The sequence below is a fragment of the Triturus cristatus genome, chromosome 7 (assembly GCF_964204655.1).
Source record: "Triturus cristatus chromosome 7, aTriCri1.1, whole genome shotgun sequence".
Lineage (NCBI taxonomy): Eukaryota > Metazoa > Chordata > Amphibia > Caudata > Salamandridae > Triturus > Triturus cristatus.
The window spans coordinates 555995103-556021585 of record NC_140590.1 but is presented as its reverse complement, the minus strand read 5'-3'; the positions used below and the strand labels follow the sequence as shown (position 1 = coordinate 556021585).

The following is a 26483-nucleotide window of genomic DNA, read 5'->3' as shown; positions in this document are numbered from 1 at the left end:
TACTCATGAAATAATATCGATATTGTCACAAAGCATGTATTGAATAGCAGATTCTTTGTCCAGATTTTTTGTCAATTTGTTGGGCGATTTTGGATATTTTCGGATAGTCTGGTGGCATGTTCCAGATTTTGGGAGCTGATGTTGAGTAAACTTGCCCAATATTTTGTGTGTTTGAACTTAGGGATTTCAAGTGTGAGGTTTACAATACTAGCTTGGTATATGGCTCTATTTTTGCGGTGGGGTGAGCACTGGTGTATCAATTCCTCCCAGGGAGAGTGAAGAAAACTTCGTACCACAATCCTCGTTTCCTCTATTTCTTTCTCGTCTGTAATTTATGAAAATGTTTGTTTAGAAGGCAGTCATTGTATGCATGAATGGAGCAGAAACCTTTCAAAGCGCATCTCCATGATAGCCAGTCTGTGTGTTTATCATATTCACGTAAATTAAAAGATAGGTGCGTTTTGAATGCAAAAAATCCAAAGATTTGCTGGAAATTAAAGGATGTTAGCAAATATTGCCATTTTATTTGTACCAACATATTTTCATTGAATTTATATTGTTAGCATTGATTATCCCTAAAAGTAAGATTATTCATTGAATGGTTTGCTTTTGTTTTTTTAAATGCGAGTGAAAAAAAACATATAGAAAGATCATTAGACAGAAGGGGAAAATATTTTTAGATCGGTTATATTTTCTCTTTTATTGAAAAGATCAATTGTGTTCTATTATTTTCTTAATGAATTCCAGCTAATTATAGAATTGAAATGTTTTATTTGAACTAAATGATTTCATTTTGAATTAACATCGCACCAGTGCCTTGATTGTCTGCCTCTGAATGGTGCCCTCCACAAGCTTACCAATGCTTACTCTTAATGCACGCATTTCTCCATTCACCTTTTCTGTGTTCAATATTATTTTAGCCAGGTTAAAAAACAAAAACGTTGTAGCTCAGAATATCTAGAAACATGCAGAGAGATCGATCTTTCTGTAGTGCCTTATAGCTTGCAGAAAAGAAACATCTTGCCATATATGTCCCATTTTTACTTATTGTTTATTTTCAAAAAACAGATCAGAAGAATAACAAGCATTGACAAAGCCAATAGGTCTCGCCTTTGGGACCTTATAAGTGTTTAGACATACAACAGTTGATGTTGTTGCACCAAGAATATTGTACTGCATAACTAAATACTTATAAGGTTCCAAAGGCGAGACCTATTGGCTATGCCAATGTTTCTTTTTTTATAGGTGACACTGACACCCACCTGAGGACCACGGCTTTAGGATCCCTTGCATGTCTGTTGGATTACGCGGCATATGCTTATATTTTCTCTGCGAGGTTTACTCCACTGAAGAGTGCCAATGGCTTCAATATTGACCTCCATGATATCGAATGATGTTCTGATGTCAAATGCCACAACACTGAAAAACGCCCTAATGGCGAGTAAAACAATTGCAAGATGTTGAATGGCTTGAATGCTACAAGACTGATGATTTTTTCTGATAGCGGATGCCAATGGAGTTTCTATGTCAATATCTTTTTTTTTTTCTTTCAAAGACCTTTACTGAAAATCATGCACATCAGGTAACAATATGGGCAGAGGTGTTGCGCGGCGGCCAGGGCGACTGACGTTGGACGCTGGGGATCACGGTTCAAACCCTGACAACAGCAGCAGGTCAGCCCAGCACCATGTGACTCTGGGCAATAGCTTGCTTAATCTTCCCGAGGCCCCCCTGCGCCGGGATGCCTATGGGTAGCTGTGCGCTTTACAAATACTGGATTTTTACATTTTTTATTTACAATATGACAATAGTACTGCAACACATGACAGAAGGAAATAAATACATCGCATCGATCATAAACAGCATGAAGGCAATGATACAAAGGCGGCACATCATGGAATGAGAGGCACAGTAGCCGAATGCGGCGCATGGGAGGGAAGCAAGAGGCAACAGGCGGGGCAGAATGTGGGCGTGAGGGTCACGGGAGGACAGCAGCGCTTCTATGTCACTATCGACCTTGATCCTTCCTACTGCGACCAACAAATCAGGCCAATACCTTTTGTTGACATTGGGACTTTCAACATCGAACTGATGGGCAATGTCAGGGATGGCCTAATTGTCGATTCCTTCTTGTTTGTGTTTTTCTGGAGTTCCTCTCCTTGGATATCCCTCTGCAAGAGTCATTTCGAGTCATAGCCTGCCACTTAGAGGAAGCATACATTTCCTTGGAGGCCCTAGCCCCCTTTATATATGGAAAGACTTCCAGTTTACCTCTTAGTTGAATCCCTCTCGAATTCGCTCTCTAAATTCCCTCTCTACCACTGAGAATACTCCTGGACATTTTGAAGCAAAACTTGTATTCCTTTGAGTGAGAGACTAGGAGGCACATCACACAGACCTGATGGTAATCAGTTGCAGCTTTTTCCCTGTCACATACAAGACATTTGATAATGAGAGAGAACGTTTTAACTGAAAACCTGAGCTTAAAAAGACAAAGAAAACCTTAAATTGCTTTGTACCAACAAAAACACTTAATTAAGTTAAGAATTCTACAGAAAAATGGCAGAAAATGGGTTAAAAACAAAGACTCCGTTCCTTGGTCCCACTCCCATGAGACGGAAAACAGAAGTGATTCAAAGAGGCAATTACCTCTACGTCCCTCGTCCTCGACCCAGTCATCACTAATGAGGTATTCCACAAGACAGGAAATAAAACAGGAAACGCTTTTTAGACTCCACCCACCCTCCCGTCAGGGGCTATAAGACACCAGCCAACCAAAAGCACATCCTGTTTTGTTTCCTGTCGGTGGACCTGACGGGGACGCTGGGATGCGGCCCCCCTTCTTCAGTGGCTCGAGGTTCAGGGTCATATGGCCGCTACTGTCTTCACGGTGCCCTGGGCCAGGGTTCATCTGCGGCCTCTGCTGTGGCATGTTCAGCGTTGGGTGCCGTTTCCAGTTCGGGACTATGCTCTGTCTGTGCCTGTGTCCTTGGGGGTGGTGTCGGATCTCCAGTGGTGGCTGGATTCCGCGAATCTCTCGAAGGGGATGTGGATTCACCTGCCGCCCCCTTTGGTGTTGACGACGGATGCCAGTGCGGCCGGTTGGGGGGCCACGTTGGGACAGTGGTCTGTTCAGGCTCGCTGGATCCGGATGGAGTCCCGTCGCTCGTCCAATTGGAGGGAACTGTCTGCTGTGGCCAGGGCTCTTCGTTTCTTCCATTCCCGTCTGCTGGGGTGCAATGTCCTGGTGAGGTCGGACAACACCTTGACTGTGGCTTACATCAACCACCAGGGCAGTACTCGCAGCCCTTCCTTGAATTTGGTGGCTTGTGCGATTGCGGGTTGGGCGGAGCGTCATCTTCTGGCTCTCTCGGCTCAGCATATCCGGGGGGTGGACAATGTGGTGGCGGACGCCTTGAGTCGCAGTTTTCCATCTTCCCTCTCCCTGTGTCTCTCCCCCAGGGTGTTCCGGTTGATCTGTCGGAGGTTCGGGACTCCCCTGCTGGACTTGTTTGCCTCCCGGGCGAATGCTCAACTCCCCCTGTTTTGTTCTCGGGCCCCGGAGTTGGGTGCTTGGGGGGTGGAGGCGTTGTCTCTTCAGTGGCCCCCTTGGTTGCTGTACGCTTTCCCCCCCTTCCCCCTGATTCCTGCCTTCTTGCTGAAGGTCCAGAGGTTGGGTGCCCAGGTGGTAGCGGTCTTACCTCACTGGCCGCGGAGGTCTTGGTTCCCTTTGTTGTTGAGCCTGGCGGTGGGCCCTCCTTGGATTCTGCCACGTTATCCGTCTCCCCTGAGGTCCCCCACCCCTTCCCTCCTGGTCCCTCTCACCTTGGCGGTTTGGAGGTTGAACGGTTGTCGCTTGGGGTCCGGGGTTTGCCTGATCACCTCATCTCTGTGATGCAAGGGTCTCGTAGGGGTTCCACTTTGTCCTCCTACTCTAAACATTGGGCTTCTTTCTCCTCTTGGTGTGCGGGGCTTGATCTCTCTCCTGTCTCTTGTCCTATCGCTTCCATTCTGCAGTTTTTCTTGGATGGTTTTCAGAAGAAATATGCCTTGTCTACTCTGAGGGGCCAGTGGGCTGCTCTTCGGGCTTTCCGGGATCCGGCTTCTCTTCCTCCTGCGGATGGTTTGTTGGTTTCCCGTTTGTTCCGGAGTTTCTCTCTGTCATCTCCTTCTTCCCGCTCTCCGGTTCCTCCTTGGGATCTCTCTTTGGTCTTGGGTGCTCTGCAGTCTGCTCCTTTTGAGCCTTTGGAGTCGGTGAACCTTAAGTTTCTATCTTTTAAGGTGGCGTTTTTGGTTGCTGTGACTTCTGCCAGGCGGTTGGGTGAACTCACTGCTTTGCGTTGTTCTCCTCCCTTTTTGCGTTTCTTGGATGACGCGGTGGTCCTTTCTTTGGATCCTGGTTTTGTTCCCAAGATTCGTTCTAAGTTTCATTGCTCTCAGGAGTTGATTCTTCCTTCTTTCTGTCCTTCTCCTTCTTCCCCTGCTGAGTTGTTGCTTCACTCTTTGGATGTGCGGCGTGCTTTATCCCTTTATGTTGCACGGTCTGCGGGGTTCCGTTCCTCGGACTCCCTTTTTGTGACTTTTGGTTTGGCTGGTCAGGGTAAAGCTGCGTCTCGGCTTACTCTTGGTCGCTGGATCAAGTCTGTTATTTCTTTGGCTTATCAGGGATCTGGTTTGCCTTGCCCTTCTGGTGTTCAGGCCCGTTCCACTAGGGGTGTTTCTGCTTCCTGGGCTGCTTTTCATGGGGTTTCCCTTGATGAAATCTGTCGGGCTGGGACGTGGGCCTCTGAGTCTACTTTTGTGAGGCACTATCGCTTGAATTGTGCTCTGTCTGACCGACCCAATTTCGGTAGTGGTGTGTTGCGTGCTGTGGAGGTTGTTCCGCCTCCCTGATTCGGTGTTTTTCATTAAACTACTTTTTGCTGCACGCCTTTTTGTGTTCGGTCTCTGTTTTCTGTGTGGTTTGCCAAAGGCCTGTTGTTGGGGGTGCTTTGGTATGCCTCATTAGTGATGACTGGGTCGAGGACGAGGGACGTAGAGGTAATGCTATGATTACTTACCGGTAATCCCCATTACTCTTAGTCCTACTCGTCCTCGACCCAGTCATACTTCCCGCCCGCCCTCCCTGATCAGGCCTTTGTTGCTTGGTATGTCAGGATGTGCTTTTGGTTGGCTGGTGTCTTATAGCCCCTGACGGGAGGGTGGGTGGAGTCTAAAAAGCGTTTCCTGTTTTATTTCCTGTCTTGTGGAATACCTCATTAGTGATGACTGGGTCGAGGACGAGTAGGACTAAGAGTAATGGGGATTACCGGTAAGTAATCATAGCATCACCAGAACAGGGCATAACAGAACTGGAAGCCTCTGTATCTGTTAAAGACTAATGCGAAGCCTACCAGCCCTCCTTTTTTGCGTCGCTAGGCGAGATCTATTGTCGTCGGTTTTGCCTACGAACCGGGTTGGAAGCTCCACCCATGCTTTCATTGGCGCGATGCAAAAACGCGCGCTTTGATTGGAAGGGAGGCATGTTTGTTCCCTCCCTGTCTCCTGTTTGCCGTGCCTGCCCAGACAGAAGATGTGCACGTGCACGGCGTCTCTTTTGCTCGCGGCGTTCACTTTCGTTGCGTCTCTTTTGCTCGCGGCGTTCACTTTCGTCTCTGGCGATCACAGCTGCTGCCCCTAATCTCACATGTGGGGCATCCGTCGGGCGACCAGAGATCAACAACGCGTTGTCCGCGCGCCTCACATATCAGGAGCGGCTGCTGGGGGGCCATGTCCACTCACAGATTTTACTCAGTGTTGTCCCTCGTGCCTCAGACAGTAGAGGGGGGGAAGGGTGTGTTCCTTTTCGTGGCACTTTCCTTTAGCCTCTAAACCTAAAAAATTAAAACATGGTGTGTTTTCCAGGAGGCATGTATTTGTCGATGTAAAGAATTGATCGTTCTGAAGAACACGAAACCGATAAAACAGTGAAAATAATCTAAAAAGAAACCAGAGGTCGAAAGATGTCCATTCTCATCAACGGGCTTGTCCGCAGCCTGGCAATTAGTAAAACACTAACATGCCCACCTGCCCCTTGTACCAGGTGGGTCGCCGTGTTCGTGGGAAGTTCTCGGGTTATTCAGCCATACATCACCCTAGCCTCTTATCACTCGATGTACACGTTAATGATGAACTTCCGGCACAAGCAGTGATGCTAACAAGTGCTGATAAAGAATGGTGCTGTTTATTTCTTTATACGATGCATGTGATTTTTAGGCAAAGCCACAAAATACAAGTATTACGTAATCCATGCCTGCAACGCTGAGCGCGAGAGGCGGGCCTTGAAACATGCCTTGGAACACGCGGATGTCATCAGAACACCGATGACGCAACAGACACCGTCTCCCAGCGCCGCCTCGTCTTTCTTTTCCTGCTTCCCTCCAAACAAGTCATATTTTTTTCCCACTCTCGAACCTCAGGCTTTTGTATGCTAAGCAGACTGTTTTGCCCCTCTTTCCCCAGCAGATTAGTTTCTGGGGTCGAGTGGCACCTTAATTTTAGCCGTTCTGACCCCATAGCTACCCTTGATTACGTCACGCTTTGGTACTCCTGTGTGGTCTCGTGCTGTTTTTTTTTTTTTTTACAAGCCTTGGATGTCGCCTAGGTGAGTTTTATTTTGTTTGCAGGGTGCAGCCGGCGGTTTTGATCTATATTTTGGGGAGCACCATTGCCTGTTCATTTAGTGGTTACGTGATATGGTGCTTACTGGGTCGTGTGTTTGCTATGCTCGCCAAGTGTTCTTACCTGGCCATCCTCCTGATGACGCCAGATCTTCAGGAAGAGACTCTAAATGTGAGTACTTACCTTACCCCTTCCTCTGTGCTAGTTTTGGGGGAATATTGAAAAAATGTTCCAAGTTGTTATGCATCCTTCTTAGATCTTTGGTTGCTTCCAGCTGCAAGGGGTTTTTCAGCACAGCATGGAGAGGTAGATTAGTACCGGTTATCCTTGGCTTCACTGATGAAAGGGTCAATGTTTGTTGTTGTGTTGGGCACTTAAATGAGTGCTGTACATTCAGGGTGCGGGCTACAAAAACCCGACAGCCCGGCCCAGCCACAAACAGCAAAGCCATCGCCAACCCAGTGCACGTCACATAAAGCAGGAGTAAGCTTGTTTCACAAGAACGACACAAAAATGACTAACCTAGACATTTCACAAAGCAAACACAACCCGACTAGCATATACAGCCAAGTGAAGGAAATCTCAAAAGTGTATCAAAATGTTAGCCGGACGAAAAAACGCTTCAGAGCCATAATCTAATTGTAGAGTGGTACTATAGAAATGGTTATAACATAGCAAAGGTCACGGGGTGAACATGCACTGTAGAGTCGTGGAAAATGACTGAGGGACACTGCGACACGGTACAACCACAGAGATACAGCCTGTGTGACCCGGGCACTGGAGTAGAGGTCTGTTGAGTCACAAACTCTGGGAAGGAGGCACTTAAGCGCTACATGAACAGCAGAAGTGTGTCACGGATTCACTAATATTAGCACAACAGTCATGCTCCACTAACAATGTGTTCCCCTTTGCTTTTCTCACATTAGTTTCCACCTGTGACATTACTGTTAACTTCAGCAGCCCCCACCGCCACTCCCTCTTACAAGCTTCCACTTTCTCATTTGAACTGTCCCCCTAACCCCCAGAGAATCACCATCGTTGGCACCATTGTGAGAAAAGTCGGGGCACCTGCTGATGGTCAAAGCTGACAGGTCAATAACAGAATGGGCATGGAATCTAAGCTCTCCAATCAGCTTCCTGACCCTACCGGAGCACCTCAGTGGCGAGCATGGAAAGACCCCACAGCTCCTATTCTGAGACCAAACCTTACCCTGAAAGCTTCTTAGAGCCTAAAAGCCCTTCAGTTTGGGTGTAAACATCGCCAGCCCCTTGCTGCAGATGCAAACTTGGCGGCATTTTGATAATAACGTTATATGTGTGTGTAGGAAGCTTTTTGGGGGGGATGGTATCACTTCATTGGTTTGTCAGTTTTACACATTATGTTTCACCTCATTATTGTCAGTATGGCACCCAAATAGAGCACAAAGCAATAGAATGCTGGCAGTCAGGCTTTGCGAACAGCCTTCTGCTGCGCAACAACGTGTCACTGCGTTTTTAGCAACTTTTCATCCACTTGAGCTAAAAACTTTAATTAAAATCTGCTGATTAAGCTGTAGATGATGGATTTTGGTGCAAATGCAGCACATCCATAATTATGTGGGAAACACCAAAACCACGGAATTGCACAATTACAGTGGTTCTGATGATAGTCCCTCTGTCCACAGCTCTTCCTGCTCTCCCTGCCCTTTATCATCCCACTCTTCTCCGCCTTCTCAGCTCTCCCTCGCAACTATGGTCCTACTCTACCGGCGTTCCTGCTCGGCATCTCCTCCTTTGTTCCTCTCACCACAGCTCTCCCTCCTCTCTCCACAGCTCTCCCTGCTTCCACTCTCCTCTCGCCCATCTCCACAGCTCTGCCTGCTTCCACTCTCCTCTCGCCCATCTCCACAGCTCTGCCTGCTTCCACTCTCCTCTCGCCCATCTCCACAGCTCTCCCTGCTTCCACTCTCCTCTCGCCCATCTCCACAGCTCTGCCCGCTTCCACTCTCATCTCGCCCATCTCCACAGCTCTGCCTGCTTCCACTCTCCTTTTAAAACGAACACATGAATAGAAGGCATTATCATTTACAATGCCTATAGCTAAAACTCTCGCAAAGGCAAGTCCTACTGCAATGCAAATGCTTGTCCTTCACTGTAGACAGTCTTAGTCAGCAGTTAGACTTAAAGAGGCTGCAATTTTTAAGTAAGGATTTTTTATTTGGAATAGTGATTTGGGGAAAATATTACCCTTCGAGAGGCTTTGAGGGTGCTCTGTAACTCTGAATGTGATGATCTCTGCGCCCTGTTGTAAATGATTATGTGGATTATACATTCCGAGTTCCTTACACTTTATCGGGAATTATTCTAACGTTTATGACTAACAATAAAGATCCTACAATGTAGAAAAGGTATAATGTGTGTTTACATTTTGGGATTAGGTTCTGAGGAAAAGATATGCTAACTGAATTTATGCGTATTTTAAAAATCATGGGATAGATAGCCTTAATGACAAATCAACAAATTAACTAATACGAGGGAAATCAGACAAGGGAAATAATTTGATTAAAACTACATAATTTGGGGTAATTCATGATCAACTGCTCATTGAGGAGCTTCCGAAAAACTTTACAGTGTTTCTGTAAATTGTGGGAACATTTACCACGTGTGCTCTCTCCTCCTGCCTCCTTTCCACCTTCTGTCTTCTTAATGTTGGTTTTGGTTGCATCTATGAATGTATTTTAAGTACTTGTTGGTGATTCTCCTGGTGGTTGGTGGAAGCTGGTCCTACCCACTTCCTATTCCCTTTCTATTGGGGATCTCTAAATTACTTTTTACCACAAGCTCGCTTTCTCTTCTCTGGCAACAGTGATGGTTTTATATGCTTTAAATGCTCAGAAAAGTTATACCTTTTTTCCCTGAACCAACACGTAAGATTGTGGGAAAAGTGCTGGTTATCTTGAGACTAGACTACAAGAACTCTCTTTATCTTGGAATACCAGTTTACCTTCTTCACAGACTACAGTCTGTGCCAAACGTGTTCATTACATACTCTCCAATCATGTGCCTCTGCATTGTCATGCCTAAAGGCTCTTTACTGTTTCCCATAGAAAATGTGTATCCTTAAAGGCACTTTTCAATACCGATCAGGCTATCTCTGATTCTGGCCTCATTTACCATAGACGCAAATTCAAAGTATACTACTTATCACATCCTTTATGACAGTAGCCACATATGCCAGAACTGCTCTGGAGGTGGATCCTTCTCTTTTCTCGCACCTAAGCTTTGGAACACTCTACCTGATAACATATGGAGTACAAACTGCCGCATGCAAATTAGGAAAAGGCTGACAACCACCATTTTTGGGGGCTTGCTGCACTCTTTAAATACTTTAAATTCATTCATCTATTATATCTGTAACAACATGTTATAAAATGTAGGATTTGAGTACGAGGTATGATTTTAGGCCTTCTAAAATATTAAATGGAATCATATTTCACCTTACTCGTTCAGTGGTTTGAAAATACAATATCATTGCATGCCTTAAGTTACAAGACATGTAGTATGTTAGGAAGATGACCCACCAAAATCAGCAGTAAATTCCTTTTCAGCATACATCCTTCAATGGGCTAACTGCCAATTATCCCTACTGAAACATGCACCAAACATTCCAATAGCATAATCACACTTCAGGATGGAGCAAACCAAATGGGAACACACAACATAAAGAAACAGCACACTCCCTTCTGTTCAGCAACAAGGAGGAGGGCAAGGTAAGAACACTTCTCCCTCTTTTACACATAGATGAAGGAAAACAATCAGGATGGGAGAAACACAGGCCACAAACAATTATTAGAACAATCTCATCACCTTTGTGGTAGATGTGGAATGTGAAGTGAGAAGATTCTGTGTGCCCAACTCTAGTTGGCAACTGGTTGCTGAAGCTGGAAGCATGTGGGTTTTTGCATCTCATGTGGATAATATTTACTATTTGACATGTAACTTGCAAATAAGAAAAGAAATTACCATTTCCTTTCTACAAGAGTTCAACAGCAATGTTATTATATTTTGTAGAGATACCAGTGTACAAAACACCATGCATTTATGGAGTCTGTCCAAATGAAAAGTGACTATGAAAATAAATAGTCTTTTAAAATGATGAGATTTCTGATATTCCGTATGCATTGCAACTAAGCATGTAACATAGCTTACAATAGTGCATTTTTTCAATTGAAAATAGAATTTTTGGAGCAGGTCATTTTCAAAATATGAAAGATGAATGGAGTGAGCGATTTTCGAATTATGCAACCAAGAAGGATCAACTACATTATGGCCAGCGAAGGGATGGCAGCCAGATTAAAAGGTTTTGTAGTTGAAGATCGGACGGATAGTGATCATAGGCCACTAAGAGCGGTGTTCCAGCTGGAAGTCCCGTCAGCCAACGATCTCCAATTTATTGGTGAATCACTAGGGGATGAAAGACACACCGTCCTAAGGAGGATAAAATGGTCCGACAGGATAGAGAACACTCTCCAAACATGGCTGGAACAAAAAAATGAAGGACGTCTGTCCCCTACATGTTCCCCCATAAAAAGTTGGGAGAACATTGCTGAGGAATTACTAGCAAAGTTCGGGAACTCCCAGTCCCACTGCACCAGGGCCAAAGGGCAAACAAGTTCTAGAAGCATCTGGTCAAACAAAGGAATACGAGACAGCAAACGGCTCCAGCGTAAAGCGCTTGCAACAAAGAAAAGAGGGGGCAAACAATCAGAGGGCCCATCCGTGGCTTCATTGAGGGCAGCCCTAAGGAAAAAAATATGGGAACACAAAAAAGCTAACATAAAAAAGGGAGTGGCTCAGAGTTTTCTCCCTGCTTAAGCAAAAGAATCTTGCAGGACTATGGAGACACATAAACCAGCTGAGCAGTCGATGGGCCCCGAGAGAAAATAGCGTAGCCGAAAAAGATTGGAAGATTTATGTGAAGCAGCTATATGTAAGTATACCCACTAATATGGCCAGTACAGGGGGGACCAGCCGCGGAGAAGGACGAGCTGGGCTAGCCAGTGCAAAGCCAGGCGACAAGACTCTTAGCAAAGGCAACTCACCAACGAAAGTTAGATCCCAGATGGCAGCTCTTTGCATGCGAGCTGTATGGACAAACCCGCAAATGGTCATTAAGACCATTCAAAATATGAAGAACGACGGGGCGCCAGGGCCCAACGGGATCCCAGCTCCAGTGTTCAAATGGGCATCCGATTTCTGGGCAGCAATTCTAACTCCGCTCTACAACCACACCTTCTTGACAGCTACAACCCCGTTTCTTGGAAGGGCTCAATATTGGTACTGATTTTCAAAAAAGGGATCGACTCAAGCCATCAAATTACAGGCTTATAGTCCTGCTTGACCTGGAAGCTAAGGCATACGCTTGTCTACTATTGAAGGATTTGGAAAAGTGGGCCGAAGAGAAAAGCATAATACCCCTTCTACCAGACCGGCTTTAGGTCACAATCATCAACTTTGGATAACGTTCTGGCACTGACTTATTTATCATCTCAGGCAACCCTGAAGAATCATCCACCACTTTTCTGCTGTTTCGTCGACTATAGCACGGCCTTCGACAAAGTGGTCCGCATTCGACTATGATGGAAGTTAGAAAACTGGGGCATTCCACCTAACCTGTTGAAGGCTATCAGATCACTCTACGAAGATACCTGGGTGGGGGTTAAAACCAGCGACCGCACAATGTCCCCTAAAATACGCACGGAGAATGGGTTGAAGCAAGGATGTGTGCTGGCCCCCATTCTGTTTAATCTATATACAGCAGACCGGGGGAGGCCCTAAAAGGAGCTAGTCTAGTAGTTCCTAGACTTGGAAGTGTGAGGTTGCCGGTGTTACAATAGGCCGACGACACAGCCATACTGGATCACACCAGGGTGGGCCTACAAAGGGCCCTAAATGCATTAAATCGTTTTAACAACACCAACAACTTGACAATTAATCAAGGAAAGACTAAGGTGGTCATTTTTGGGACATACCATCGGAAGAAGAACACAATGGCTAATGAGCAATCTACAAATCAACACAGTGGATGCATACAATTATCTAGGAGTTTGGCTGACGGAGCGGGCCATGGAGAAGGCCCACCTGAAACAACTGAGCTTCAAGGCCAGCAAGGTCACACACCTATTAAAACAATGAAGCCATCATCTGATCAGCCCGACAGCTGGGCCAATACTAACGGTCCTGAAAGCTAAACTATTACCGGCCATTAGCTATGGCCACCTGGCCTTCCCGGGCTACTGGATGTCGCCCATAACTCAGCCCAAGTAAAAGCACATAAAGCTGTGCTCCACATTCCAAGGTCAGCCAGGAACGCAAGGTTAAGATTGGAGCTAGCCTTAGCAAGACCAGACCTGACATGCCAGGGGGAGATCATAAAATCATATTTAAGGACACTGAGGGCCCCGGTCCACTCCCTGAAACACCACCTGAGAATAATATTTGAGGGATCAGGCACAGCCTGGCACATTAGCTTAGGAAAAGCGCTTAAAACACTGAAGATCAAGGAAGACAGCATAACTCGGCTGGATATCCCTCTGAGAGCTTGGAAGAGATCTATAAACCAGTAAGTGCGTGAAACCTCCTTTGATCTGGACATTAAAACTCTCCGCTCAAGCGCCCACCTAGATCCTTTGAATAACTCCTACAAAGCAGGCAAAGTACAACCTTACCTAAGTGAGGCTCGCATTCCACTGGCCCGAAACAAAATAGTCTACATGAGGCTAACTGCACTAGGAATTGCTGACTTCAACCCCGCATGGGCTCGCAAGGGGGAATCTACAAATTGCAGACTATGCCCCTATACGAGAGAATCCTGGCTGCATCTCCTTTGCTGCTGCCCGCACCTTAACAATGACCACTGGCGACTCCTGCGTCCAATCTGCATTATGAACGGAATAGAGACCTGCAGTGAAGTGTCAGCTTTGTGCCGATCCACCACCGACACAACGACACTAGCAAGACTGGCAAAATTCATCCATCAAATCAGGATTGCCATAAAAGCCACGAACGAAAGCAACAAAACTTTGGCTAAGGTTACTACAAATTTAGTGGAAGCAAGCTCAGCGGCCCTAAACATCCCCAGCCCGCCAGTTCAATGACAAGGCTAACATCAGCGAGGGCCAGAAGGAATAAAAGAGGCGACATTCATCATCCTGTATTGCTGCTCACCCAGCGACGCTCAAAGGGGACTTCATGAACGCGTGTTAGGCCACACGGCACAGACTAACACCTGGGAAGGGATGATCATGTTGGCACAGGGGCGGGGCGCACAACTTTACGTAAGATAAACAGATGTTTTTAGATTATGGTTTTAACCTTATATGCTGATTGTTTTTACTGTAATTATTTTAATTAATTGAACAGTTAATAAATACAAATACATGTAACTTGCAAATAAGAAAATAAATTACCATTTTCTTTCTACAAGAGTTTAACAGCAATGTTATTATATTTTGTAGTGATACCAGTGTACAAAACATCATGCATTTATGGTGCCTGTGCTAATGTAAAGTGTCTATGAAAAGAAATAGTCTTTTAAAATGATGTGATTTCTGATATTCCGTATGCATTGCAACTATGCATGTAACAGAGGTTACAATAGTGCATTTTTTTCAATTGAAAATAGAATTTTTGGAGCAGGTCATTTTCAAAATATGAAAGATGAACGGAGTGAGCGATTTTCGAATATTGCAACCAAGAAATGTCGAGCTGCCTTTCTAGGCAGATTAATCTAGGTGGAGATTGGATGACCAATATCAAACATCTTAAATGAGATCAGCCCAGGAAACCCCAGGCCTTGCCTCCCTATTTTTGCCGGTAATATGAGTTACTGGCCAAATTAGCAATTATTTGTGCTGTGGTGAAGCTGCTGCTCCCACTTGTTTCTCCTGAACGTTTCAGCTGCTAAAATTATAAAAAAGAATATGAAATGGAGGAAATACTTATTCGTGCCTTTGTGTGTTGTAGAAGTAAGAATTCGACAAGAGCTTATGATACATAGCATCTGTATTCTAGGGACATTAACTGCGGAGGTGAAGCTTATGGATCGAGTATGCATTGTACAGTTGTTTACGTAGTGCTATTCTCGGTCTTAAACTGCAACCTTTTAAAGGCTGTGCGATGTTCTATGGAAATTTTTTTTTTAAGGGGAAATCTCAAAGGAGGGCAATCATCAAACCGTCAAAAATTATTGTTGGGGCCCCTGGTTAGCAGACACCTTACGACCTATGAGAAATGGCTTTTATCGAAGCACTCTGACCGCCACTTGATTTCTGAACTTTATCTTCTGTTACATCCCCCGGCCCCCCTGGATCGCTCTGCTGGGCAGCGACGATGGGAGACAGAGTTAGGCAGGAGTCTTTCACTGAGGGAATGGCAACAGATCTACTATAGAGCTAATCACACCGCCAGGAACACAGCGAGTAGAGAAGCAGCGGTTAAAGTTGCCCTTTACTGGTACCTGGCCCCGGCCCGACTTAATAAAATTAACCCAGACCGCAGCCCCACCTGTTGGAGGGGTTGTGATGAGGAGGGCACATTGACGCACATCCTCTGGGACTGTAGAGAAGTGACGGGGTACTGGACAGCAGTCCTTAATGATATCGACACTTACTTTGAAACTGAAATACCCGGCTTCCCTGCCTACACTCTTTTAGGGTTGCCTAATGCCATCACTTTTCCATTGAAATCCATCCGGGGGAAACAAATGGGGTTAGCACTGGACGCAGGAGTACACCACATATTAGCGCTATGGGGTACGCAAACTCGCCCGTCCTACACTGGGTGGCTACACAAACTGTGGTACATTATTGGGATGAAACGCATACACGCAACCCTGACTCATTCTTCAGATTCCTTCCGAACTATCTGGCGCCCCATCCTGGCGCTGCTGGCGCATGGATTTAACGAAGTTACATGTCCCAGATACCTCCGCCTGCTCAGACTTACTGACGCCCCACCATCTAAGGATACAGATTAGGGGCTGCTTCACCTTCGCGCTCACACAGCGCAGCTGCACACTGGTACCTGGGGGGGAGTTGGGATAGGAAGGGGAAAATGGCGGGTGGGTTTGGACGGGGAGCGGATTTAGGTACTGCTTGTTAAAGTATACTGTCAATCGCTACCTTCGGCTCTGCAAGCCTGGGATATGCTGCCTCAACTACGTAATGGGGTTTGTTGATCTAAGAAAGGGCAGTACTGGGTCTGTTCAACTGTCATTTAACCTGCTTGAAACCAATAAATAAAGTTATTTTTAAAAAAATTATTGTTGGGCACCAAAAAAAAAAACAAATCATACTGATACAATGTGGTAAGTGTAAAGCTATGCTCAGTGGACTATGAGAATAATAAATAACATAAGGGATCTGCAGAGCTGCTCACAGATGTCAGCTTATTGAAAACAATAAATTGTAAGCCTATCTCTCACACTTCTTCATCTATCACACTGTTAAGTGCTGCGTCCTATAAAAAGTTTACTGCACCTTGGTGGTCATCAAGCATTACATGGAAGCACTTCCTACATATGATCAAAACAAGCACTGCATCATCCCACCCACACAACCAGCAGAGAACTACCCATGTAGGCAAGTGCTTCAGCACCCCACAAAATGGTAGTAAGTGCTACATAAACGATGCAATACAATACAGTGTTTAAACAACATAAGTGAAACGCCATGAACAGTATGTGACACAACCAATCAAACTACAACATGGTTGGGCACGTCAAGAATATTTTCACATTCTGAGAATTTTAAGAGATCTTAGGAAGTCAAGATTTTCTAACCTATTTTAGCTAAAAATGTGAACAGCATACCAAATATAATTTGTTAGCATATACAACAATTTTGTTCATAGTTCTGGGGTAGTTTTGCAGCCTTTTCCTTGAGGGCACTTTTATCACTTCGAGAGAGGTCTTCTTAGTAGTTGATCATAATTTTTTCTAAGGGTGAGACTCCTGAGGAAATAACATACTCTATATTTCATGCATTTTGTACGTTACATCGGGCAATCTAATTAAATGCAAATCACACTTACGTAATACATCGGTAAGTTGCTTTTTGCCAAAAGAGTGATGGTAAAGGGAGCTATAGATGCAGCATTAACTCTACTCTGAAAGGTTTAGAACCCAAATCCTGGATTATCACTACCCAGAATATCTTGCAGTTTTATACCTGGACATTTTCTGAATATATCATATGGCACAGTGTATGTACATTGTGTTTCTTCTTTTTAGTTGTCGCACATGAACATTCATACCAGATCTCAAATTAGCAATGTGTCATCGGGTCCTTTGTAATGGATATGCGTTCAACATCAATGGGGGAAGTAAGAGGGTAACAGTTCAGGGCAGCTAATCAATAAAAACAGAAACCAATAACAGGAAAGAATTCAGGGTACTATGGTCAATGACAAAGGGAAAGGAAAGACGATAAGGGACAGGACGTCAATGTAGTGAGACAAATAGGATGACCAAGAGTCAGAGAGATGCATCTATTTTACTACAGAGACACAAATGTTCAATGAAGAAAATGGGGAATAAAAAAGGTTAGCAATGTCAAGAGCTGGTCAAAGACAGAAGGTTCAATATAAGGGAATCAATGTGAGAGATAGGCGGTGAAAAATAGAAAAGTTAACACTGCGTGGTAGATGGCCAGTGAGAGTGGATCGATGGGCAACTGGATAGAGATGCCTGACGGAAGATGTTCTTACCTTGCCTCTTTAACATCTGATAGGCATCTTTGATTTTGGACTCCTCTGGCAAGGCCAATGTCCAGCTGTAAAGAAGCTCCACCACCTTGGACTTCACTTTCTCAGAAACTCTGTCACCCAGGTACTATGAGAGAAAGAAAACAACATGAGAGATCAAAGAAGACAAGATTGTGTTGCTCTACAAGGCCAGCTACAGAGAGGGCTGGATGGCAGCAAGCCTTTCTGAGAAACACACATATAACATGGGCTTGACCAGTAGTGAAACAACCCTTGTAGAGTGCAGATGGTAGGAGAGCATACCATTGTTAGAAATAAAATCAGTACGAGGGCCCTAGAGGGAACATCATCGAAGTAGTGGCCTTATAAATCCTTAGCCGTTTTATAATTAGATATCCCTCTATTTTCATGCTTGCAGCATAAATGCAAATTTTCCATTAATCAGACTCTACCTTCAGTGTACTGTGCTGCTCAACGCCAATTCCTGAAGACTGTCTGGCAGTTTACAATAATGAGCCCTTTTGTCTTCGATCCCTCACTTACACAAAGACTTGGTGGCCATGTTCAGGAGATGATGCACAATCACAGGGAAGCAACAGCATCCCACTAGTATCAAACCCAGACTAGGAACTAAAGATTGCCATGACAAAAGCTTGAGATAATAAGGAAGCAAGCCGGGGGTGTTTTAGTGGAGTCTATTCCACACCCTTCAAGAAACTTTTCGGAAAAACACAGCGCCAAGCTAAGCATTTTACAGAATATTTATTCAAACATATTGGCAAAAAATGCCATTGGTTGTACATCGAAACTCCGAAGTTAAACTAATAGCACAATCCTATACCCGGAAATCAAAGAGAAATATTTCTCCATTACAGATTAACCTAGCCATAATTTCTGACTTCTTTCCTTACGCTGTCTTTGCCTCTCTGTCATTCATCTATCAAGGTCTTTTCTTACACCCTTTCAGTCATTAAGTCAGCCTTTTCTAACTTTTCTCCACCTCCTATTTTTCACGTTACTACCTCTTCGCTTTCTTTCACATAAAAACGAATGTAGGGCACTAATCATCATAGGAAATGCACGATGACTGAGCTTAGAAATACTGACATCCAGCAGCGAAAACTACCCCTGCATGCACAATTCGGTGTTGGGCGCTGTAGCATGGGTGCGAAGGGTCCAAACTGTGCTGCACAGAGACATACGTGTACTTTGGTGGTGGTCTTTTTCTTAACCACGCACAGAGCCCCGGGCTATTTATCACTGAGTGTGGCCGTATGCCAGCTGCTACCACACAACTCACGTAGGCAGGGGTTACAAACCCTCTAACAACCATAATGGTGTTGCCCATCATCAGCAAAACTACATTCCTCCTTTACAGGAGATGTCAAAACATTTTGGTCAAACACATTACCAATGTCAAAGTATAACAATGCAAACATTATAGGCCTAGACAAATATACAGTTCACGTTATTCAGCTTCGCTTCTGATCCATGGATGGATGCTGATACTCAAGCACCTATGCCGACGTCTGTCCCAAATCAGCCACACACAAAGTCATCGTAATTCTGAGACGTGCTGGATGGGGTCGCAGCAGGTATCGCCCTTGACTGCCCCTGACGGCAGAGTCCAGTGAGGATCCATCAACACTCTGAATTGGTGGCGCTTGGGTCTCTGCCAGGCCCTGTCGCACGGGGTCTTGAAGGGAGAGTTCTTTAGAGTAGGTATCCACTTCTGGGTTGTGACAATTGTCCTCTTTGCTATCGGACTGTCAGTGGCAGCACTGTCTTGTAGGTCGACAGACGAGGTTGTTGATATGGGTCGTTGAGGGACTCTCTTGAATTGGGATACATTCTGCGAGGCCCACTTGTGGCCTCTGGGCAGTTACTTTTGTGCCCTTGACATCAGTGACAGTCCATGGGTGTATTTCAAAAGGTAGCCGGAACTTTCCTCCTGGGTGACTGTCTTTCACCGCTATGTGATCACCTATTTTGATGGGACTGTTCTTAGCTCGGCGCTTGAGAAGCATAGTCCTTGTTACTAGCTCTACTCTAGTCTGACTGGTTTGGGGGGTTCGGCTCTCTCACACTGGGTGGTGGGGAATGGTGTCTGCCATGGACCTTCCAAAACACAACTTGCTAGGAGAGATGGAGTGAGGCGCGAGTCTGTACTCTCGAAGGAACGAGTACAGGGCATATTCCGAGCCGGTGCACTCAGCTACTGCTATCTGGAGCAGTTTAGTGAGAGTCCTCATCAGACGTACGACCTCTCCATTGGCTTGTGGGCAGCAGGGGGTTATGAGCAGGTGCTTAATATTCCATGAGCGCAGATAGTTCGCTAGGTCAGAGCCATCGAAGGGGGCCCCATTGTCAGTATGAATCTCCTGAGTTTTTTCAGCTTTGGGATAACTTCAGATGAGAAGTACTTGTACCAATTTCAACCTCCCAGTATCGTGAGTAGTTATCCGCAACTACATACATGTGCGCCCCTCCGGGGAGGCTGCTGAAGTTGGCACTCCCTCTCTGTCACGGACCGCTATGGCCCGCCTCTGTGATGACGGATACTGGACGGTCTGGCTGGCCGGTCACCAGGCAGACAGGGTGGTTGCGCACTACCGTCTACACTTTCTGGTCTAGACCCGTGAACCAGACCTTGCTCCTGAGCCTGCTATTGGATTTCACAATTCCTTGGTGTGATCCATGTGCCAGGAGGGCCACTTTATGTGTAAGGCTTTTGGGCACGACCAACCGCAGGCCACACAGGGGGCACCCTTTGCTGGTGACCGATAGTTCCTGGTGGACGTTGTGGAGGGCACAGACAGAGTGTATATCGAGCAGTGTCTGTACGGAATGTCATTTTGGCTAGTTTGTACCACTTTCCCCAATGACATTGGGATAGGTTTGGAGTGATTTACGATCATTCGGACATACATCTCTGTCTCGGGAGGGGTGGCTGAGTGCGTGTGCCTGGACAGAAAGTCAGCTGGGGTCCGGTTGGCGGGACGATACTCCACCTTGAACTGCAATTCCTGTAGTTGAAAGGACCCACTTCTCTATTCTCAGAGGTGGCCTTGACGAGGACCCCTGGAGTAGGGGTATCAGTGGTTTGTGATTTGTGATGACGGTGAAGGGATTTCCATATCGATAAATGTAAAAATGCCAGCAACCCCACAGGATGGCAATAGCTTCTCCTTCTATTTGAGAATAGCAATATTCCGTGGGCGTTAGAGTGCGGCTTGCGTAGACCACCGGGGCCCATTCCTCACATTCTTGTCACCGAGTCAGTACTGCACCAAGGCCTGTGGTGCTTGCATCCCCTATCAGCTGTGAGTCTCGTTGTGGGACAAACTAGACTAAGGTGGTATCGGCAGACAGGGAGACTTTGGTCTGGTGAAAATCGGTTTCCTGTTCTTGTCCCCACATTCGGGGAACGGAGGAGGGAGCTGGGGCGTCCTGTTTGTCCTTCACCTTGTCGGGGTCAGGGCTGATGCCTTTGTCTGAGAGTCAATAGCCAAAGAAACGTATGTCTTTCCGCAAGAAATCGCATTCCTCCCGGTGCGGTGTTAGCCCCTGTTCCTTGAGCGGCGTGAAGACCGCCCGGAGGCAGGTCAGATGTTCTCCCAGCGTCGGTGCATGGACAAGGATGTCATCACTGAGATTCAGCACTATGGGAAGGCCATGCAGGACATTCTTAACAATGTTGTGGAAGACCTCCACTGCGATGGGGATGCCAAAGTTGAGTCTGGTGTACCTCCAGAGGCTGGCCTCTGTTCAGAAGGTGGTAGTAGGATGGGAGTCAGAGTGAAGCGGGACCTGAAGGTAGCCTGACCTCAAATCCATTTTGGAGAACCATTTAGATCCAGCCAACTCTCTGATGATGTTTGCAACGGTTGGCGTGAGGTGACGCTCACGCTTGATAGCTAGGTTTTGAACCCGCATGTCCACACAGATGCGGACAGCGCCGGGCTGCTTGGGTTTCTTTGCAACGACGATCAGGGAGACCCAGGGCATGGGGACTCATACCCGCTCGATGATTCTGGCTGTTTCCAAGAGCGTTAACTCAGCCTTCACTGTTGGCCGAAGGTGGACGGCGATCCTGCAATGTCGGAGGGCAATTGGGGAAGTGGACTCATCAATGTGTAACTGAATAGGTGGCCTGACCAGGCAGCCAATTCCCTCGAACAGGGTCGCAAACTGTTGCAGCAAACAGTCCAGGTCATGAGCGTGTACACCAAAAGCAAATTGTACCAGATTGAGCTCTTGTGCTGTACGGTAACTGAGCAGGAAACCGGACTCTTTCTGTGAAACATATACTTTTGCTTTCCTGCGGGGGGAGTCATGTGATAAATTAGTGTGACACACACCATGGGGACGCAGTGGTAAGCGGTTGCCAAACGCATAAACCTGCACATTGGTGTGGCGCAGCATCAGTGGACTAAGCAGGCTGTGGTAGACATCTGCAACAATGAGATAGATCAATGCTCCCGTGTCAATGAGAGGCGAGACGGTGTGATCTTGCACAGCCACTTGGCACATGGGGGCTGTCTGGTGGGTGGTTTTAAGGATATCGAGAACTCTTACCACATGGACGACCACTGCGTCATCTCCGTCCATGTCACGGTCAGCAAGATCATCTGAGTGCGATTCTACTGCACGTACGGACTTCCGCTGTGCTTTGGGGCATCGACCTTGTGAGGAACGGCAGACTTTAGCCAAGTGATTGAGTTTCCCGAATTTGCTGCAGGTCCTGCCACTGGCAGGGTATGATCCATTGTGATGGGATGAGCCACCACACCATCCGCAGGTGCGGGACGGCGTTCCTGGTTTGGCTGGGCATTGTGGGGCCCTGGAGGCGTTTGTTTACTATCTTCGCGCCACTTTTTGGATTGCATTGATGGGTTCCTCTTTGATAGGGTCCATGTGGGCTGTTCTGGCTTTCGAAAGCGATTTGGAGCAACCCAGCATTAAGATATCTTTCATGGACATGTTTGGTTCCTGCAGGATGCGTTCACGGAGTTTGGTGGATGCGCACCCTTGGATGAATTGAGAGCAGATTTCATCGAATTCATCTGGGAAAGTGAGTGTGCTGGTGAGTTCTCGTAGGCGAACATGGAACACGTCCACCGATTCCTCTGGGAGCTGCTTGGCTTGTTGCAGTTGAAAGCACTCGTAATCGGCGTTTGCGTAAGGTTCAAAGTATGCAGTGATGGCATCCATCAAGGTAGCGTAATTGCGTGGGGGCCCGCCCTCCACGATGGACTTTGAGATCTTGTGGATGTTGGCACCTCCTTGGTGCAGAAGCATGGGGACCCTGCGGCCGGCAGGCATTTCAACAGCTTTAAAATATTTCTCTAAGCGCTCTAACCACACCTTCAAGCGAGCTGCCTGGGAGGGTGGAGGGCCTGTGACCGAAAGTGGCTCCAGAGCCGATATGTTGGCCATGTGGGAGCTGGGTGACTCTGTGTGCGGCGTGAGGTGCTACGGGATGCACAGAAGGGTAGTACGACTCACATGTCTGAGTGAGGAGGCAGGTCCTTTTTGTGGGGAGGTAGATGTTGGGCAGGTGTGGTCACTTGTGGCTGTCTACTTGGGTGCACACCGGGGACCACCATGTTGATTGGCAGGTGAGGGTGCTGGATGGCGAGCTTCAGGTGGGTGTACTGTTGTGGGGGCGCTATGGTCCAGCACCGCTGGTATGGGTGCAGGCTGGATGTGCTTCAGGGCCAGTGAGCTGAATACACCCGGGCAGTTAACATGCATGTGAGGCAGGGTGGGCTGGTGCCACCCTGCCACCCTTGAAGAAGCTTCCTTGGTGGATGTTACAGCTCAAGTTGAGGCTGGGAGAGGGAGGAAAGCCCTGGGAGTCGAGCTTTTCCTCCAAGGGAGCGCCGCCACGTAGAGAGTGCAGGGGCCGAGGTGCCACTCTTGGGCTTTGCAACCAACGTTTGGCACCGCCGACAAATGCACCGGCTTGAAAGGGCTCCCAGGAGCAGCGGAGCTAGGCGCAGGGGAGTGCAGAGGTGGGAAGGCCCCCTCGTCGGCAGTGTAGGATGGGTGCTGAGGACCCACTCTGTGCTGCAGAGACACACGTGTACTTTGGTAGTGATCTTATTCTTACCCATGCCCGGAGCCCCGGGCTATTTATTACTATGTCTGACCGTATGGCAGCCACTACCACTCAACTCACATACACAGGAGGGCAGGTTACAAATCCCCTTGCATAACAACCATAATGGTGTTGCCCAACATTGGCAACACTGCAGGCAGTGTCTGACACCTTCTGACAAGTTGACGACCAGTGGCTGTGGTCGGTGCCACACACTTGTCCCATAGCTGTGGCCTGCAGTGCCATGATGGCGGCCGCATGAAGAGAGCCATGGTAGGGGTACGGCGGTACTGACAGAAGCGGTGTTGGGGATTCCCATCCTCAATCCCAGGATCAGTTGGGCCGGAGGGTCTTGGTGACCGCTTTCTGTACAGGCTGACAGCTGATCTAGTTGCCACCTGCCTTGTGCCATCAGAGATTCCACAGGGGCAGTTAGCATCAAATTCCAGGGGCGGTGCAGGCGCAGAGGCCTGCTGGAGCCATGCCTGGTGCCCTGCATAGGTGAGGTAAGCCAGGTGGGTCGATTGATCAGAGCTCTGCAGGTAAACTGAGGTGTGACAGGCTGGAAGAGACTGGCAGCCAGTTCGGAGCATTTGGAGCACCTGGTCTGGGTACGTGTGGAGGCGGCCCATGGGCCAGACTGTTGGATCTGCTGCGTAGGCATGGAAACATTGGAGGGGTGAAAATTGTGAGCCGGCCTCCGATGAGGCAAATTCCGTGAAGAAGCTCCTTGCCAAACTGTTGAATATGCTGCCTGAGGGTAAAAACTGTGAGCCGGCCTCTGCTGAGGTGAATACCGGGTGGTGAGCTCCTGGCATGTCCAGCCTGTTGTGGTGTGCCTGGGTAGCTGGGGCCTGGGACTTTGAGTGGGCTGCTGTGTGTGGGCAGGTGGGGAGCCCATCTGGAGGGCTCCTCCAGTTCTTCCTTCCCAAAATCCTCTTGACTGTGTCCAAATAGGGCTAACTTTGAACTGGTCTGAGGGCATGCTGGTGTGCAGTGATGGTGTGCCCTCTACCCCTATGGTCAAAGACAATGACCCCAAGCCACCCTGCCAGGGCAGAATAGACAACTAGACAAAGGCCCCCCAGGAGGGCCCTGCCAACTCCCCGGTGATGCGGGTCAATGATGCGCTGCTAGCAGTGACCCAGACCTCCAGGGAAGTCCTGGAATCCAGAATAGGGTAAGTGCACTCTGAGGTGTCGATCCTGCCCAAAAGACCTGCACAATGTTGCGGCGAGTCACCACAGCTCAGGACAGAATTTTAGGGCTGGCGGACATGGTCCACACCCTCAGGAAGGGGGTGACTGAGGTCAAGGGGACCACGAAAGATCTGGCCTTAAGAGTCGATGATGCTGAAAAAAGAGCACAGAGGAATAACCTGCACCGGATTGGCTTTCCGGAGGGTGTCAAAAAAGGTGATATGGTAAGCTTTCTGTAGCAGAGCCTCTGCTCCACTTTCTTCAGCTGACAAGATCTTCGCCTGTTTCGTCATCAAGAGGGGGCATAGAGATCTTGGTGGTAGGCCTCTGAGCCCTGACCTGAGGCCAGTAATTCTGCATTTTCTGAACTTTCAAGACCAAGACACGATCCTAAAGGAAGTCAGGGTCTAGGGGGTCATCAAATATGACAGTTCGACGATCATGATCTTCCTGGACCATTCTAGAGAAGTGCAGAAGCAAAGTAGGACATATGATGCAATCAAGGCCAAGCCTTGTGCTTTGCAACTGCAACACATGCTGGTATTCCCGGTGAAGAAGAACGTGCTCTATCGAGTAAAGGCTTTTATTTACCAGTCACCAGAGGATGTATGCAGTGGCTAGAAGAATGCCCTCAGCTCAAGGTGATGTGAGAATGTCCACATCCATTGACAGGGCTGGAGGACTTGGGAGCCTGACCTATACTTTGGCAAACAGTGAAGAGGAAGAAAAAGCAGAGCAGAATGGCCAGTGTAAGAGACACACCTGAGTGATTTGGGGAGGTGGCTGATTTGGGGGGTGCCCAGGTACGTCAGACACTTATGGAGGAGACAGGAGATGCCCAGGCTCAGCATGGGCCAGATGCCGGAAACACTAAAAATTCTGATACAGCTGCAGTGACTCCTGCAATGGAAGACAGATCCTCGGATGAACATGTTGAACTCTAGCATCAGTGTATACTGGTGGTCCATTTAAATGGATGATTGGAGTGTCTCTGCTTCTCTTTTTAGGCGGGGATGTTTCCCCCCACGGCACCTGGACTTGTCTGAGGTAGCTGGGTCACCCTGTTGGTAAGGTGGTGCGAGGGCGCCTAGGAGGATGACCTACTCCCCGATCTTCCTTTATAGAAGTTGAAGTGGTTGTTCTTATTTGTTGGGTGTGTGGGGTGGACTATAGACCTCTCAGGTCCTGCCTGCGTGTAGATGCTATTCCATAATCAGGTTGTACACTAGCATGGGATGGTGGAAGGTGGGGGGGGTCAAGAGTGGAGATTGACCCATAAGGAGTACAAGCCCAAGGCTAGTTGTGATTCATACCACCCGATTTCATTGTTGAATGCTGAAGTTAAAATACTGGCCACGATGTTGGCCACTCGACTTCGTAAGGTAGTGACCTTACTGATAAAAGGAGACAAATTTGGCTTCATGCCGGATAGGTCGACCAGGTTCAACTTGTGATGGCTCCATAACTGGATGGCGGAGGTTTGGGATAGTCGGGAGCCCCATGTGTTTCTCTCAATGAATGCTGAAAAAGTGTTTGATGCTATACACTGGCCTTTTCTACATCAAACGCTACTGAAATTTGGTTTTAGCCCCAACTACAGGAAGTGGATAGAGTCGCTATAACAGGCCCCGACAGCAGAGGTGAAGGTTAATGTTATTGTTCCATCAGTCTTCCCGATGGAGAATGGGACCCAACAGGGATGCCCACTGACCCCACTCCTCTTCACCCACACATAGAGCATGTATGGTCCGGGAACATCCTGCAGAATGGGCCTTTAA

At 47.3% G+C, this 26483-nt stretch overlaps 1 protein-coding gene across 5 annotated transcripts in view; it reads right to left on the bottom strand.

The window, feature by feature from the left end:
- The window catches only part of GGA3 (golgi associated, gamma adaptin ear containing, ARF binding protein 3), a 730897-nt gene that overhangs the window by 525118 nt on the left and 179296 nt on the right, over positions 1-26483 (bottom strand). For all 5 annotated transcript variants that reach the window (XM_085617036.1, XM_085617040.1, XM_085617038.1 and 2 more), the window contains exon 5: positions 17407-17530. In XM_085617036.1, the coding sequence (XP_085473162.1) occupies positions 17407-17530 (124 nt within the window). The remainder of the gene's footprint in view (positions 1-17406; positions 17531-26483) is intronic.